This window comes from Ovis aries, chromosome 26 (genome assembly GCF_016772045.2).
Source record: "Ovis aries strain OAR_USU_Benz2616 breed Rambouillet chromosome 26, ARS-UI_Ramb_v3.0, whole genome shotgun sequence".
Lineage (NCBI taxonomy): Eukaryota > Metazoa > Chordata > Mammalia > Artiodactyla > Bovidae > Ovis > Ovis aries.
Genome location: NC_056079.1, coordinates 2556287 through 2571337, shown reverse-complemented (window position 1 = coordinate 2571337; position 15051 = coordinate 2556287). Strand labels below are relative to the sequence as shown.

Below are 15051 nucleotides of genomic sequence, written 5' to 3'. Positions count from 1 at the left end.
ACCTTAAGTGCAACCAACATGTCAAACCATTGGTCTGTTTTTAAATCAGGAAAGGCACTTTTTTCCTCGATTTGCGTGAGTTTAAGCTTATGGAGGAGTATATAAAGAAGCAATACAATTACCAGTTAATCTCTTGAAGATAATTTCTTGGTTTACATTCATTTGAACAATTTATTATAAAATTTGAGCACCTTCCCAACTAATCTATGATCTTTTTGGGGTTTGCCTCTTAGTTATCTAACTTTGATCAGTGACTAGGTAAACCAGTTCTCAGCAATGAAAACAGATAACACTTCATCTTTCTTGAGTATCTGCTCCATGGGTAAGCTAACATCACTCCCAGGCAATAGAATATCAATTGTACTGGCCACAAAAACCACCCACACACATAGATATTATGTAACACAAAAATGAAAAGCACATAGTTGGGAATAAATGAGTATCTTTTTATCCCATTGTGAACATTTTTCCCTCAGAAAAGAGACTACCTTTTCTGAGGTCCACCTCAGTGGTGGTCACGCTTTGGTGCTCATCTGAGTTCTGTTCTGCTGATACAAGACATTGTTTACTTTTTTTTTTTTTTTTTTTGGCTTCTTCCTTATTAAAACATTGCATGTTTTTGTATAAGTTTTATAAGCTACAGTTAAGGAAAAAGATGAAAAAACACTGTCACCTTTTTACCTAAGGGCAACTGCTATTCACGTAAACATACATATGTAAGTGTTATAGTTATTTTATGTATATATTACCTATTTTTAAAATATTTTTAAATGATAGCACCCTGAATGATTATTTTGTAAACTATGCTTTTTATTTACCAGTACAGGATGAGTATCTTTTATTGTCCTTACTTATTTTTTTACTAATTAACATTTCTGCCTACAGAGTTGCTCTCTGGATCAATAATGACCAATACTGATCCTGCTAATCCCTCCTCAGTGCAGTTAGGTGTTTCAGCCTTTTCCCTCTCACAGAAATTGTTGAAATGAACACCGCTGCAGAACACATCCATGATTTTTTATGAATGACATTGTTCTACAAACTTATCTATTTCTAGAGTTTGCAAAACGTTTCCAGAAAGATTGCCCAATTTAATCATCATCAGCCATTGTATTATTGTTTATTTTCCCCAACTCAGAAAAATAACGCTATATGTGGTATTTGTTAATCTCATAATACGAGCAGGACGTGAAGATTCTTTGGTGATTCAATTGGCATGTTAAATTAGCAGTGAGATTGAACTGTTTTTAATTTCATAGTCTCATTGGCCGCTTGAATTTGCTCTTTCCTATTGAGAGGCCAACATTTTCCCATTTTATTCTTAGTGTATTTTTCCCTCCTATTTGCTGTTCTCTCTCTCTCATGCTTTCATGAAATCTCTCAGCCGCTCCCCTGTTCGTATGTTACTCCTGTTTTCACCAGCTTGTCACTGGCTGCTCACCCTTCTTATGGTTTGCTTGGACGCCACACTCTTTTCATTTCACAAAGGACTCCTATGATGGAGGCATCCCTGGAACTGGGACCAGAGGACTCTCACTACTTCCTAATTCTGAATAAAGTGTCTCTCTACCATCTCCACGGTTTCAGATTTCTCAAGTAGCCCGCAATACCTTTTGTCCAAGTTCAAGTTCTAAAGAGCTCTGCAAAGCAAAAATGCATTCTAAGTTTGCAGACGCTTAATCGGTAGCACCATCCTGCCCTGGTCTACAGGGTAACTGTTTTGACACTGTTTATCCCATTTAGTGGTGCAAACACTGAAATGTTTTGGTGCAGAAGTAGCGCTGTGTCTAGTTAAAGAGCGCTGCTGCACATCTTAGTGGATGAACTCGTTATCCCGTGTGTCGGGAGTGCCCTGAGGATTTCGAACAAGGGCCTGTTAGTTGATATGGGTTTGAGGATTTATCTCTATGTCCATTCCGCCTGGATAATTTCTAGAGTGTCTGAATTGCATTTGATACTAAATCTAATCCTATCCAAAATATTGTGCACGTTTGCTAATGAAAACCTGATGAGACTAAAATGAAGAGTCCCCCCTCAGAAGAGAGAACAAACCCAGCAAGATGGTCCTGCTTAATTCCGCAACAAGTCTTTAAATAACCTCATTTGAAGATGCCCCCTGGGACCGGTGTGACTAAGACAGGATCTTCCCTTTGTTTCTTATAAATTGATATTTGGGTCTCATCCTGAACTTTTCCTGCCGGTGGCTCCCTTGTACACGGTGCCCTGAATCTGCCAAGTTTGTTCTTTTCAAGCCTGCATGGAGCAGCATTGCCTGAGACCTCCGGTGCCTCCCTCCCCACCTCAGCACCACCTCCCTGTTTGTTCAGGCTCAGGTGCTCCACGCTGTCAGCGTCCACTTGAATCCGGGGAGGTGGCCTCTTGTCCTGCGAGAGCCACTCTGTGGTTGCCGTCCAGTCACTAAGTCCTGTCTGATTCTTTGCACTTAGCTGATTGTTTCCACACTATTTATTAAAATAAAACTACATGCTAGGGGAAATGTGATTGAAATCATTTTTGAGAAAATTATATCGGATTGCTCTTGAGAGTACATCTTTAAGAACTTATTATAAATATTTCCTGTGATATTATTCAGAGTTTGCCTTTGATGAAACTAAAGTTATAACAAAATATCTTGGGATTCGTTAGATTTTGTCTTATGGAAAGTTAAGTTTTCAGGATGTTAAATGGGTATTTAAAGACACATTCATCTCAGAAGATTACAAAGTGTACATCTTCATCTTATTTTCAAAAGAAGTCCCTGTGTATTTCTGTGGGAATTATCAGTAATTAGCATATTCCCTTCTCTACTTGTTTTTTTCCCCTGAATATGTACATAATCAATGAAGTAAAATAAGGTATACAGTTTAGAGGGAACAGTACAATTTAATCAGGGTGATTTTTTTTTTTTTTAGAACAACTTGGTGACAATTCACAGTATTCAATATGAAAACTTTAACCTAGTAGTTTAACACATCTATCTAAAATTAGCGTGTGTGTCAATTTTGCATTGTTTTAATAACTTCCACAGCATAGAAGCTTTAACAGAAGTCTTATCTAGTAAATGTAAATACCCCCCAAATTTTCAGGCTGAAGAATGAAGACCGTCTTACCTGTTGGCAGTGATCAACCACATAATCGTTGACTTACATAAACACTTGTGATTAAAGATTGAAGACTGCAGAAAACATTAAATTTATTACTATCATCTAAAATGCTTCTTCCTGATAAAAACATACTAAGAACTGTGACAAAATGATATTTTTAGGGGTTTTAACTTTCTGCCAAGCCTCCTCTTGGTCGTGTGTCCCCAGATATCACCTAAATCTTATTTGTTAAGTTTTGTCGTTTTGAAATCTGGGCACAATACCCGAAGCCCTGCATATAGCAGAGGACTGTGAGAAATCTATGAAATAGCAAATCTTCATTTATTCAGCATATATTTCCTGCATACTTATTATGATCAAAAACTCCTAGGCTTAGGGTTGCAAAAGTGGACAGGAGGTGAATGATCAGTTATACCATTTGAAGCAAACTTCCTAGAGTAAGTGAGCAATGACGTCTTTGTAAACCACAAGAAATGACCAAAGAATTGACATGGCCATGAACTGATATCAATGGAGATATTTTACCCTCTCCAAGTTTCTTTTTTTTTTTTTTCCTTAAATTTATATTGTACTTGACAGAAGTGTGGGGTATTTGGGTAACCTATCCAGTTTAATTGGGTAAAGTTTGCAAGTATAAGATGCACATTTCATTTGCCAGCATTGATAATCCTCCTTAAAAATGAAGTGGGATGGTATATAAAATTTGGTAATGATCACATTAAAAATGTGCAGATCTCCTGGGTCAGCTTAATAACGCCACCTGCAGCCTCTGACGAGCTCCCACTGACCGCGTCCCTCTCTCCCCGTGGCAGCGGCGTGCGGAGGAAACCTGACCGGGCCCGCGGGGGTCATCCTGTCCCCCAACTACCCACAGCCCTACCCGCCTGGGAAGGAGTGCGACTGGAGGGTGAGGGTGAACCCGGACTTCGTCATTGCCCTGATATTCAAAAGGTACCGTGCTTTGTGGACTCCCTCCTTGTAGCAAGACTTTAAATGTCACACCTGGAGATGAATGCACTCATCCTTTCAGAGGGCCTTCAATTTCACATCTGGTGAAGCCCAAGGTCTTGTACCTAAAAGGGATAGCATCCGGCTGCAGGATGACAGACATGGAAATCGGTTGTTTTGCTTTTCAACATTCTACTTGAATTAGGATATACATGATGTGGTAGGAATTACTTTTAAATACTATCTTGCACACATTTTTGCAATGTGTTCTACATGAGAGGGCTTAATGAATAGAATATTCAAGAGAATAAAGGAGTGACTTAGATATACTTGCGGCTTCCCAGGTGGCTCAGTGGTAAAGAATCCTCCTGCCAGTGCAAGAGAGGAGGGTTCAGTCTCTGGGTCAGGAAGAAGTCCTGCAGGAGGAAATAGCAGCCCATTCCAGGATTCTTGCCTGGAAAATCCCATGGACAAAAGGAGCCTGGTGGGCTATAGTCCACGAGGTCACAAAGAGTCAGACACAACTGATGGACACACGGATATGCTTGGTGCAATTTCTCATCAGTGCCTCATATTTCTCTCAGTGCATGGATACTAATCCATCTCCAAGGGCGTCCTGTCTGACATCCCCAAGGTGGTGTTGTTATTAACAATCATTAAAATACTCAAGACTTGCTAGAACTCTGAAAACACAAATTCCCCAAATTTCAATGCTATAAAGTTTCAACTAATAAACATTAGTCCTTTTTAAAAAATGCTAACTTCTTTCTGCTAAACGGTAAAAGTTCAAATCATAATATGCTTATATTACAAATATAAATTCTATAGAACTATCACATTATTAATATCTGGCATACAATAATTGCATCTTTCCAAATCCCAAGATATTTTCCAAGTTTCCATTTTGATTTTTGAACTAAATAAAGTGATAAAAGAAAACTGGTTCTCTATGCTGTCCTATTGGTCTCAGCTCTTCAAGGCAGAGTGGTCTAATCATATTTTTTCATCTGTCAATTGAACACGTTTCTCTCATTGAGATGTTTATATCCGTATTCCAGGGCTGGTTGTGCTCATCTTCCTCTGCTTTCTCCTCTTGATGAGATCTGACTCAGGGTAATTTTAAGCCTCTGTGACTCTGAATTTTAAGTAGTTTGATAAGCCATCACTTCCTGAGTTTACTCAAGCTGCTATAAATTTACCAAATGACGAGTACTTTATTATGCCACTTGGCTACTACACAAAGGCTGTGAACATTTGCTAGGTTATGTTTTTGAGTATCCTCATGATTTTTGTTAATGCTAAATTCTAATGGAGCCTTTCTCAGAATCAGGAGACACCTCTGCTGCCAGGGGATTAAAAGTAAATTAACAATTAAAAGCATTCTAGAGGGCACAGAACCCTTTTTGTAGGCGTTTCCTGCCTCGGGTCACAGAGAGTGACTCATCAAGTTTCCCACAGCACAAGTCATCTGACAATATATAAGGCAGTTTTATATTATGGAAGTAGTTTTTCACTTAATGTTGTGCACCTCCCTGGAAGAAGGTTGACCTAGAAAATCTCCAAGTTTTCTTCTGATTCTAAGATTTTGGAATCCTTCGCTGGCTGGGTGTCACAGAAACTTGCAGGTCTGGGACATCTTCTAAGAAATAGACAGCTTGTGTGTGCTCGGGTGCGACATTTTTCTGGGACCTCAGCTCCTAGATTTACCGAGTAGAGAGAGGGAGGAAGCCAGGGTACCAGCTGGGAGCAGAGACGCTCAAGGACCTTGGCAAAGAGGCTGCTATTGGCACAGGCGGCCCAGGACACAGTTTTAAAGAGTGAGACTGCAGTCAGCTGGGGGGTGGGGGGAACCTGGAGGAGACAGAAACAAAGGGGACAGTGACAAAGAGTGACAGGGCCTAGAGCACACGCACGCGCACTTCAAGGCTCGTCCTGTACTCGGGAGTCTTGGGGGAGGAGTGTTTTCTCAAAACTTCTGTAGACTCTGGGGCGGATGCCACTCACATATTGGAACCCAAATTGAATTTGATTTAAAAGCATGGCCAGACTTAGGCCTACCTATTCTCAGAGTGTGTAGGTCTGTGCATCTGGTGTAGATAGATATAAGACAGGATTTAACCAAAGGCGCCGTCACTACTTACAGGAGTCATTTCAGACCTCAGGGCATACGTGATGGGGCATCCAAAGCAGAGGGCAGTTAGAATGTACTTGTTTGTGCCCAGCCGAATTTCCATCATTCAGAATAATCTGTCATAATGATTAGTTCTGCCAGTTACAGGGGTGTCACGTGATCAGAATCTAAAAACACCCTTGTAAACTATTCTAACTGAAACTGTTATTACCATCACGTTCTGCTGGGTCACTGCGATTCCTTTTGGCCTCTTTATTCACTCTTCAATCATTCCAGTCTTTTACTTCCTCTTCGTTTCCAACCTCAGGGAGCTTATCAGATAAGCAGGCTCTGAAACCTTTAACAAACTCCTTGAGTAAATGTGCTCACGTGGGAGCGGGGGCACCCTGCCGGGGAGTAGGGCAGAGAAGTGCAGATGCCGGTAGCACACTCCTGTGGGGTGCGGGGCCATCCCCCATGTTGCGCCCTTCAGAACCCGGGGGCAGCTTTGGGAGGGACCTAGGCTTCATGCTTTATTACTTGAATCTCCAGATAAATTTGAGCCATTTAAACAACAGCACGTGTTTGTGATAATATCTAAAAATGCCTGACTCTCTCCATCCTTGTATATCTAAATATGTCGCCAAAGGAAAGGAAAGAGAGTGGAAGCTGCCTGGACTGGTCCACGTTAAGGACCCTAAAGTATCTGACTTAGAGGTGCCGGGACAGAGGAGGGCCAGGCAAAATAGGCTACAGCTGAGGCTCTGTCTGCTGTATTTGCTATTCTGACCCCACTCTTAGATGACTGAACCAAGTTCAGTCCTTCACTTCAGAGTGGACATATGTTTCAAGTTCCTAGATTATTGTCATCCTTATTGCCGTAAATGGCAGAGACATTTAAAACCATATCCCACTTGAGAGCTTTGGACTTTAATTGTCAGACACTGGAAATTATTAGGGTGTTCACATTAGAGAGAGACAGAGAAATACAGAGGGTGGGAAGGGGAGCGAGGAAGAAGGAGGGAGAAGGGAGAGAAAATTGGAACATTCAGCCATGGTGAAATGACGTGAGGTTTGACTTCGACACTTTGTACCATTGTAAGGACTGCAAATATTGGCCGAATTACCTAAGCCATCAGAGGCAATTACAATTTTAAAAGTAAAGAACCAAAAGTATTTTTGAACTTTAAGAATCATCAGCAACACCAAGGATTAACAGCAGGCAGACTCTTTACCATCTGAGCCACCAGGGAAGCCCAAACACCAAGGATATATATTACTAAACTAAAAATATTTTCACATAAAAATCAAATATCAGTGGAAATGCATCACTTCTGAACCACCTTCCTTTAAACTGCATTCATTAGAAATATCACAGTTACAGGGAAGAGACACTGTATCTATGTTACAAGGACTCATTTTCCTTTAAATATCTTCAAATCATACTGTATTGAAGATAATGGTTGTTATGTAAAATACTACTAATATTTGTTACAATTGATGTCTGTTGTATTTATTGCCATTTTGATTATGATTGTATTTAGGTTTTGGATCATCCTGCTTTTTAAAAGTTAAAATACAAGGCAAATACAATCGCTGTATGCTCTCAGAGACTTGATAGTTGGAAAGAAGAGGAGATATGGAAACTCATCAATATTCTTTCCTTTCAGTTTCAACATGGAGCCCAGCTATGATTTCCTGCACATCTATGAAGGAGAGGACTCCAACAGCCCTCTCATTGGAAGTTTCCAGGGTTCTCAAGCCCCAGAAAGAATTGAGAGCAGCGGAAATAGTCTTTTTCTGGCGTTTCGAAGCGATGCTTCTGTGGGCTTGTCGGGGTTTGCCATTGAATTTAAAGGTACTGTGATCAGCTTAACTGGCAAGGAAAGTAATTTGTATCAGAATTGCTTTCATTGTAAACATTTATTTATAAAATCTTGCCTATCTCTTTAATGCATAAAATTCTGACAGCTTTCTCACCTGTCTAGGGAAGAGGTTCCAATCTCTCCAGAGGAGAAGAAATTTCCAACATGCATTTCTACCTTAGCCAAAAGAAAAGAAAGTAGGGGAGGAAGTTTTGTTTTTGTTTTTTCTCCAGATTCATGGTGACTTAAAGATAAATTATGATTGGCGCTGGTGGTAAAGAACCTGCCTGTCAATCCAGGAGACATGAGAGATGCGGGTTCAATCCCTGGGTCAGGAAGATCCCCTGGAGGAGGAAATGACAACCCACTCCAGTATTCTTGCCTGGAGAATCCCATGGACAGAGGAACCTGCGGGTGAGGGCTACAGTCCATGGGGTCTCAAAGAATCAGACACAACTTAAGTGACTTAGCACATGCAATGAATAATTGAAGTAATTAAGGACTATTTTAAGATTATTTTGCTATCTTGTTTCTCTAGGATGACTCAATATAAGTACATCAACCAGCTTAGTTTTATCTCAGTATTTTTCAAAATGTAAAATATTGATTGCCCTTCCCTGTCCTTACACCTATGGTGTTGGTTTGATGGGGCGTAAGTACTGATCCCAGGACTTTCCAGGCGGCATTAGTGGTAAAGAATCCTACCTGCCAGTGCAGCAAACACAAGGAACATGGGTTTGATCCCTGGGTCGGGAAAATAGCAGGAGGAGGGAATGGTAACAGAGGAGCCTGGTGGGCTACAGTCCACAGAGTTGCAGAGTCAGACGTGACTGAGCGATTGAGCACACAGGGACACATGCACACACAAGCACTGATTCTGCTCACATCTTTCTGCTTTGGTCACATGATGGGTGTTGCCCACTTCTCTGGGGTCTACCACCCACTGTCACCAGCATCCAGAGAAAACACACAGAAAACTCACAAGCAAAAACCACCCCAACCTAAGCATTTTGCCCTCGGGGTAATGAAAATAAAAATATATATATTTTCAAATCTATTTCTCATGTTAACAAGGAAAACACAGGGCACCTTACAAAGAATTAGAGAAAAGGACTTACCAACATATCAGTTGACAGTAGTGCTGCTGCTGCTAAGTCACTTCAGTCGTGTCCGACTCTGTGTGACCCCATAGACGGCAGCCCAAAAGGCTCCCCCGTCCCGGGGATTCTCCAGGCAAGAACACTGGAGTGGGTTGCCATTTCCTTTTCCAATGCAGGAAAGTGAAAAGTGAAAATGAAGTCGCTCAGTAGTGTCTGAGGGCTTTATAAAAATAGTGAATATGTATATGTATGCATATGTTTGTTTAAGTGTGTGAGTTAGTTATTAGTTACCAGAATTATAAAATAAAACTTAGACTGTTTCAACTCTTGTTAACCTTTTAACGAACTTGCATTTATTGATATGATTTTTAAGCAGAAAATTAATTTACTTCTTCCAAAACACTAACATCTACAAACTTTCTGATCTTTATTACAGTTTACAATTTTATCACTTAAAAATAGAATCTTTATTGTGCCCATTTTTGCATGAAGTGTTCCCTTGGTATCTCTAATTTTCTTGAAGAGATCTCTAGTCTTTCCCATTCTGTTGTTTTTTCCTCTATTTCTTTGCACTGATCACTGAGGAAGACTTTCTTATCTCTCCTTGCTATTCTTTGGAACTCTGCATTCAAATGGGTATATCTTTCCTTTTCTCTTTTGCTTTTTGCTTCTCTTCTTTTCACAGGCTATTTGTAAGGCCTCCTCAGACAGCCATATCGCTTTTTTTGCATTTCTTTTTCTTAGGGATGGTCTTGATCCTTGTCTCCTGTACAATGTCATGAACCTCCATCCATACTTCATTAGGTACTCTGTCTATCAGATCTAGTCCTTTAAATATATTTTTCATATCCACTATATAATCATAAGGGATTTGATTTAGGTCATACCTTAATGGTCTAGTGGTTTTCTCTACTTTTTTTCAATTTAAGTCTGAATTTGGCAATGAGGAGTTCATGATCTGAGCCACAGTCAGCTCCCAGTCTTGTTTTTGCTGACTGTTTCGAGCTTCTATATCTTTGGCTGCAAAGAATATAATCAGTCTGATTTCAGTGTCAACCATCTGGTGATGTCCATGTGTAGAGTCTTCTCTTGTGCTGTTGGAAGAGGGTGCTTGCTATGACCAGTGTGTTCTCTTGGCGAAACTCTATTAGCCTTTGCACTGCTTCAGTCTGTACTCCAAGGCCAAATTTGCCTGTTACTCCAGGTGTTTCTTGACTTTCTACTTTTGCATTCCAGTCCCCTGTAATGAAAAGGACATCTTTTTGGGTGTTAGTTCTAAAAGGTCCTGTAGGTCTTCATAGAACCATTCAACTTCAGTTTCTTTAGCATTACTGGTCGGGGCCTAGACTTGGATTACTGTGATATTGGATGATTTGCCTTGAAAATGAACTGAGATAATTCTGTAATTTTTGAGATTGCATCCAAGTACTACATTTCGCAGTCTTGTTGACTATGATGGCTACTCCATTTCTTCTAAGGGATTATTGCCGACAAGAGTAGATATAATTGTCATCTGAGCCAGATAATCATGATGGTGTGATCACTCACCTAGAGCCAGACATCCTGGAATGTGAAGTCAAGTAGGCCTTAGAAAGCATCACTATGAATAAAGCTAGTGGAGGTGATGGAATTCCAGTTGAGCTATTTCAAACCCTGAGAGATGATGCTGTGAAAGTGCTACACTTGATATGCCAGTAAATTTGGAAAACTCAGCAGTGGCCGCAGGACTGGAAAAGGTCAGTTTTCATTCCAATCCCAAGGAAAGGTAATGCCAAAGAATGCTCAAACTACCACACAATTGCACTCATCTCCCATGCTAGTAAAGTAATGCTCAAAATTCTCCAAGCCAGGCTTCAGCAATACATGAACCATGAACTTCCAGATCTTCAAGCTGGTTTTAGAAAAGGCAGAGGAACCAGAGATCAAATTGCCAACATCTGCTAGATCATGGAAAAAGCAAGAGATTTCCAGAAAAACATCTATTTCTGCTTTATTGACTATGCCAAAGCCTTTGACTGTGTGGATCACAAGAAACTGTGGAAAATTTTGAAAGAGATGGGAATACCAGACCACCTGACTTGCCTCTTGAGAAACCTATATGCAGGTCAGGAAGCAACAGTTAGAACTGGGGAAAGAGACACAGATGTGTATAACGGACTTTTGGACTCAGAGGGAGAGGGAGAGGGTGGGATGATTTGGGAGAATGACATTCTAACATGTATACTATCATGTGAATTGAATCGCCAGTCTATGTCTGACGCAGGATGCAGCATGCTTGGGGCTGGTGCATGGGGATGACCCAGAAAGATGTTATGGGGAGGGAGGTGGGAGGGGGTTCATGTTTGGGAATGCATGTAAGAATTAAAGATTTTAAAATTTAAAAAATAAAAAACTAAAAAAAAATAAAAGAAAAAGAAAAAAGAAAAAAAAGAAAAAAAAAAAAGACCTGGACATGGAACAACAGACTGGTTCCAAATAGGAAAAGGAGTACGTCAAGGCTGTATATTGTCACCCTGCTTATTTAACTTCTATGCAGAGTACATCATGAGAAACACTGGGCTGGAAGAAGCGCAAGCTGGAATCAAGATTGCCAGGAGAAATATCAATAACCTCAGATATGCAGATGACAAGGAACTAAAAAGCCTCTTGATGAAAGTGAAAGAGGAGAGTGAAAAAGTTGGCTTAAAGCTCAACATTCAGAAAACAAAGATCATGGCATCTGGTCCCATCAGTTCATGGGCAATAGATGGGGAAACAGTGGAAACAGTGTCAGACTTTATTTTGGGGGGCTCCAAAATCACTGCAGATGGTGATTGCAGCCATGAAATTAAAAGACACTTACTCCTTGTGAGGAAAGTTATGAACCTAGATAGTATATTCAAAAGCAGAGATATTACTTTGCCAACAAAGGTCTATCTAGTCAAGGCTATGGTTTTTCCAGTGGTCATGCATGGATGTGAGAGTTGGACTGTGAAGAAAGCTGAGAGCTGAAGAACTGATGCTTTTGAACTGTGGTGTTGGAGAAGACTCTTGAGAGTCCCTTGGACTGCAAGGAGATCCACCCAGTCCATTCTAAAGGAGATCAGCCCTTGGTGTTCTTTGGAAGGAATGATGCTAAAGCTGAAACTCCAGTACTTTGGCCACCTCATGCAAAGAGTTGACTCATTGGAAAAGACTCTGATGCTGGGAGGGGTTGGGGGCAGGAGGAAAAGGGGACAACAGAGGATGAGATGGCCGGATGGCGTCACCGACTCAATGGACGTGAGTGTGAATGAAATCCAGGAGTTGGTGATGGACAGGGATCCTTGCGTACTGCAATTCATGGGGTCACAAAAAGTTGGACACAACTGAGCAACTGAACTGAACTGAACTGAACTGAACTGAACTGAGCTAAATTCACCCATTCCAGTCCATTTTAGTTCACTGAGTCCTAAAATGTCAATGTTCACTCTTGCCATCTCCGGTTTGACCAACTTCCAATTTGCCTTGATTCATGGACCTAACATTCCAAGTTCTTATGCAATATTGTTCTTTATAGCATTGGACTTTACTTTTATCACCAATCACATTCACAACTGGGCGTTGTTTTTGTTTTGTCTGTGTCTCTCATTCTTTCTGGAGTTATTTCTCCACTGATCTCCAGTAGCATATTGGGCCCATACCAGTCTGGGGAGTTCGTATTTCAGGGTCCTATCTTTTTGCCTTTTCATACTGTTCATGAGGCATGTGTTTGAGTAAACTCCGAGAGTTGGTGATGAACAGGGAAGTCTGGCATGCTGTAGTCCATGGGGTCGCGAAGAATTGTGCACTACTGAGCAACTGAACTGAGCTAACGTGTAGTCTAAAAAATAATATAAATCAATGTATAAGCAAAGCAGAAACAGCCGCGCAGACATAGGAAACAAACTTGTGGTTACTGAATGGGAAAAGGAAGGGGGAGAGACCGACTAGGGGTACAGGATTAGCTAACTGCTACTTCCCCAGTGGCTCAGAGAGTAAAGAATCTGCCTGCAGTACAGGAGACCTGGGTTCAGTTCCTGCGTTGGGAAGATCCCCTGGAGAAGGAAATGACAACCCACTCCAGTATTGTTGCCTGGAAAATCCCATGGACAGAGCAGCCTGGCAGGCTACTGTACATGGGGTCACAAAGAGTTGGACACGACTGAGCGACTAACTCACACACACGTATAAAGTGGATAAGCAGCAAGGACATTTTTTACAGCACAGGGAATTATAGCCACTGTTTTGTTGCTGTTCAGCTGCTAAGTGGTATCTGACTCTGCGACCCCGTGGATTGCAGCACAGCAGACTCCTCTGTCCTTTGCTATCTCCAGGAGTTCGCTCAGACTCATGTCCGTTTAGTTGATGATGCCATCCATCCTCTGTTGTTCACAGCACAGGAAATTGAAGCCATTATTTTGTAATAACTTATGATGGAATTCAATCTGCAAAAATAGTGAATCGCCATACTGTTGGTACACCTGAAACTGATATAATATTGTAAATCAACTGCACTTCAAGGGAAAAAGAAAAGACTATGCATTTGTCATTGGTCAGGGAAGCAGAGAGCAGACATGGCGGTTGGACTTGACCCCGAAGGAGCCTCGGGGCAGTCCTGCCAGTGACCCCAGAGACCCCGCAGAGTCCGTCGACATGGCTCTAGGGCAGGAGTTCTGGGAAGCATCCTTAAGCAGAACTGACAGGAACTGTGTAATGAAGTCATCTCCTTAGAAATTGTGACAAATTGTAAGCAGAAAAAGTACCGTGATTTATCACCAAACATCCCGAACTGACAACTGAGTAAATGGAACCAAAAGATTCGATGCAGTTCATTTGGAGAAATGAAGAAAAACTGGCCTCAAAGCTCTCCATTAGCAACATGGAGCAGAAAATTGAGGGTGTGTTATTTAACCAAACATACCCTAAACCAACAGGCATTTATAACAAAAAATTATCAAAAAGGCTGACCAGGCATGAGAAATGCATTTTTTCTCTGTTATTTTATAGGAGAAAAATGTATACCCTAGACCAGTGCTTGTATTTATTAGATGCTGGGTATGTTCTCCTAGAAGGAAGCTGATGGAAAGATTATTCTGGTGACCACAGTTTTGCTTATTTGTCCCTTATTTGATTAAAATAAATGGATCTGTGCTCTCTATGGGATTTGAGGAAGCTACAAAGAATTATCAAAATGTCCTCTACTCCTTGAACAAATCAGTTTTTAATGAAGTGATTAGAGAGCATGGGTCCCAACAGAGTTCACAGCTCTTGCTGTGAGACTCTAACCAAAGCAAAATAGAAGACCTAGAGGGGTTTCCAAAATGTATACATATGATATATTATGTATGATAATTGAAATGTTATGCATTGCATATGATATGTATGATGTATGATAATGTTCAATATGTTATATATGCTAATATAGTACATATGGCATATGATGCATATGGTAATGTTTAATATGTGTGATAATATAGTACACATGGTATATGATACACATGATAATGAGGTATGATATGTGATAATTGTTATATTATCTATGATATATATGATTATATAGCATATATGATACTCATGATAATATAATATTTATATATTTATGTTGTGCTTTTAACAAAAGTATGTAAATAATATATTCTAATAGTTGATTATAATAGACTGGGAAACATTGCCAAAGAGATCTCTGTTTGGCTGATGTTGATACAGAGACAATTAAAACTATGCTGAGAAGTATTGAATAAATGCAGCCAAAAACAGGCCTCTTCTCTGTCCTGCAAAACTTTACAAAGTTTGTGCCTTTTCCCTCTTCTGCTGCATGTAAACCATTCCTCGGAGGATGTAAGATGCAGTTTTCAGAGTTCATTTCATCTTCACTCTTTCCCAGCTCCCTTGCCACAGTCTCCCAGGAGCATCCTCTAATACCA

General features: G+C 40.5%; 1 protein-coding gene across 1 annotated transcript in view; it reads left to right on the top strand.

Annotated features, from left to right (window-relative positions):
• CSMD1 (CUB and Sushi multiple domains 1) overlaps positions 1 to 15051 on the top strand; it is a 2070567-nt gene that overhangs the window by 1801021 nt on the left and 254495 nt on the right. Inside the window, exons 28-29 of the mRNA XM_042241416.1 lie at positions 3917 to 4055; positions 7833 to 8020. Coding sequence (XP_042097350.1) covers positions 3917 to 4055; positions 7833 to 8020 — 327 coding nt within the window. The remainder of the gene's footprint in view (positions 1 to 3916; positions 4056 to 7832; positions 8021 to 15051) is intronic.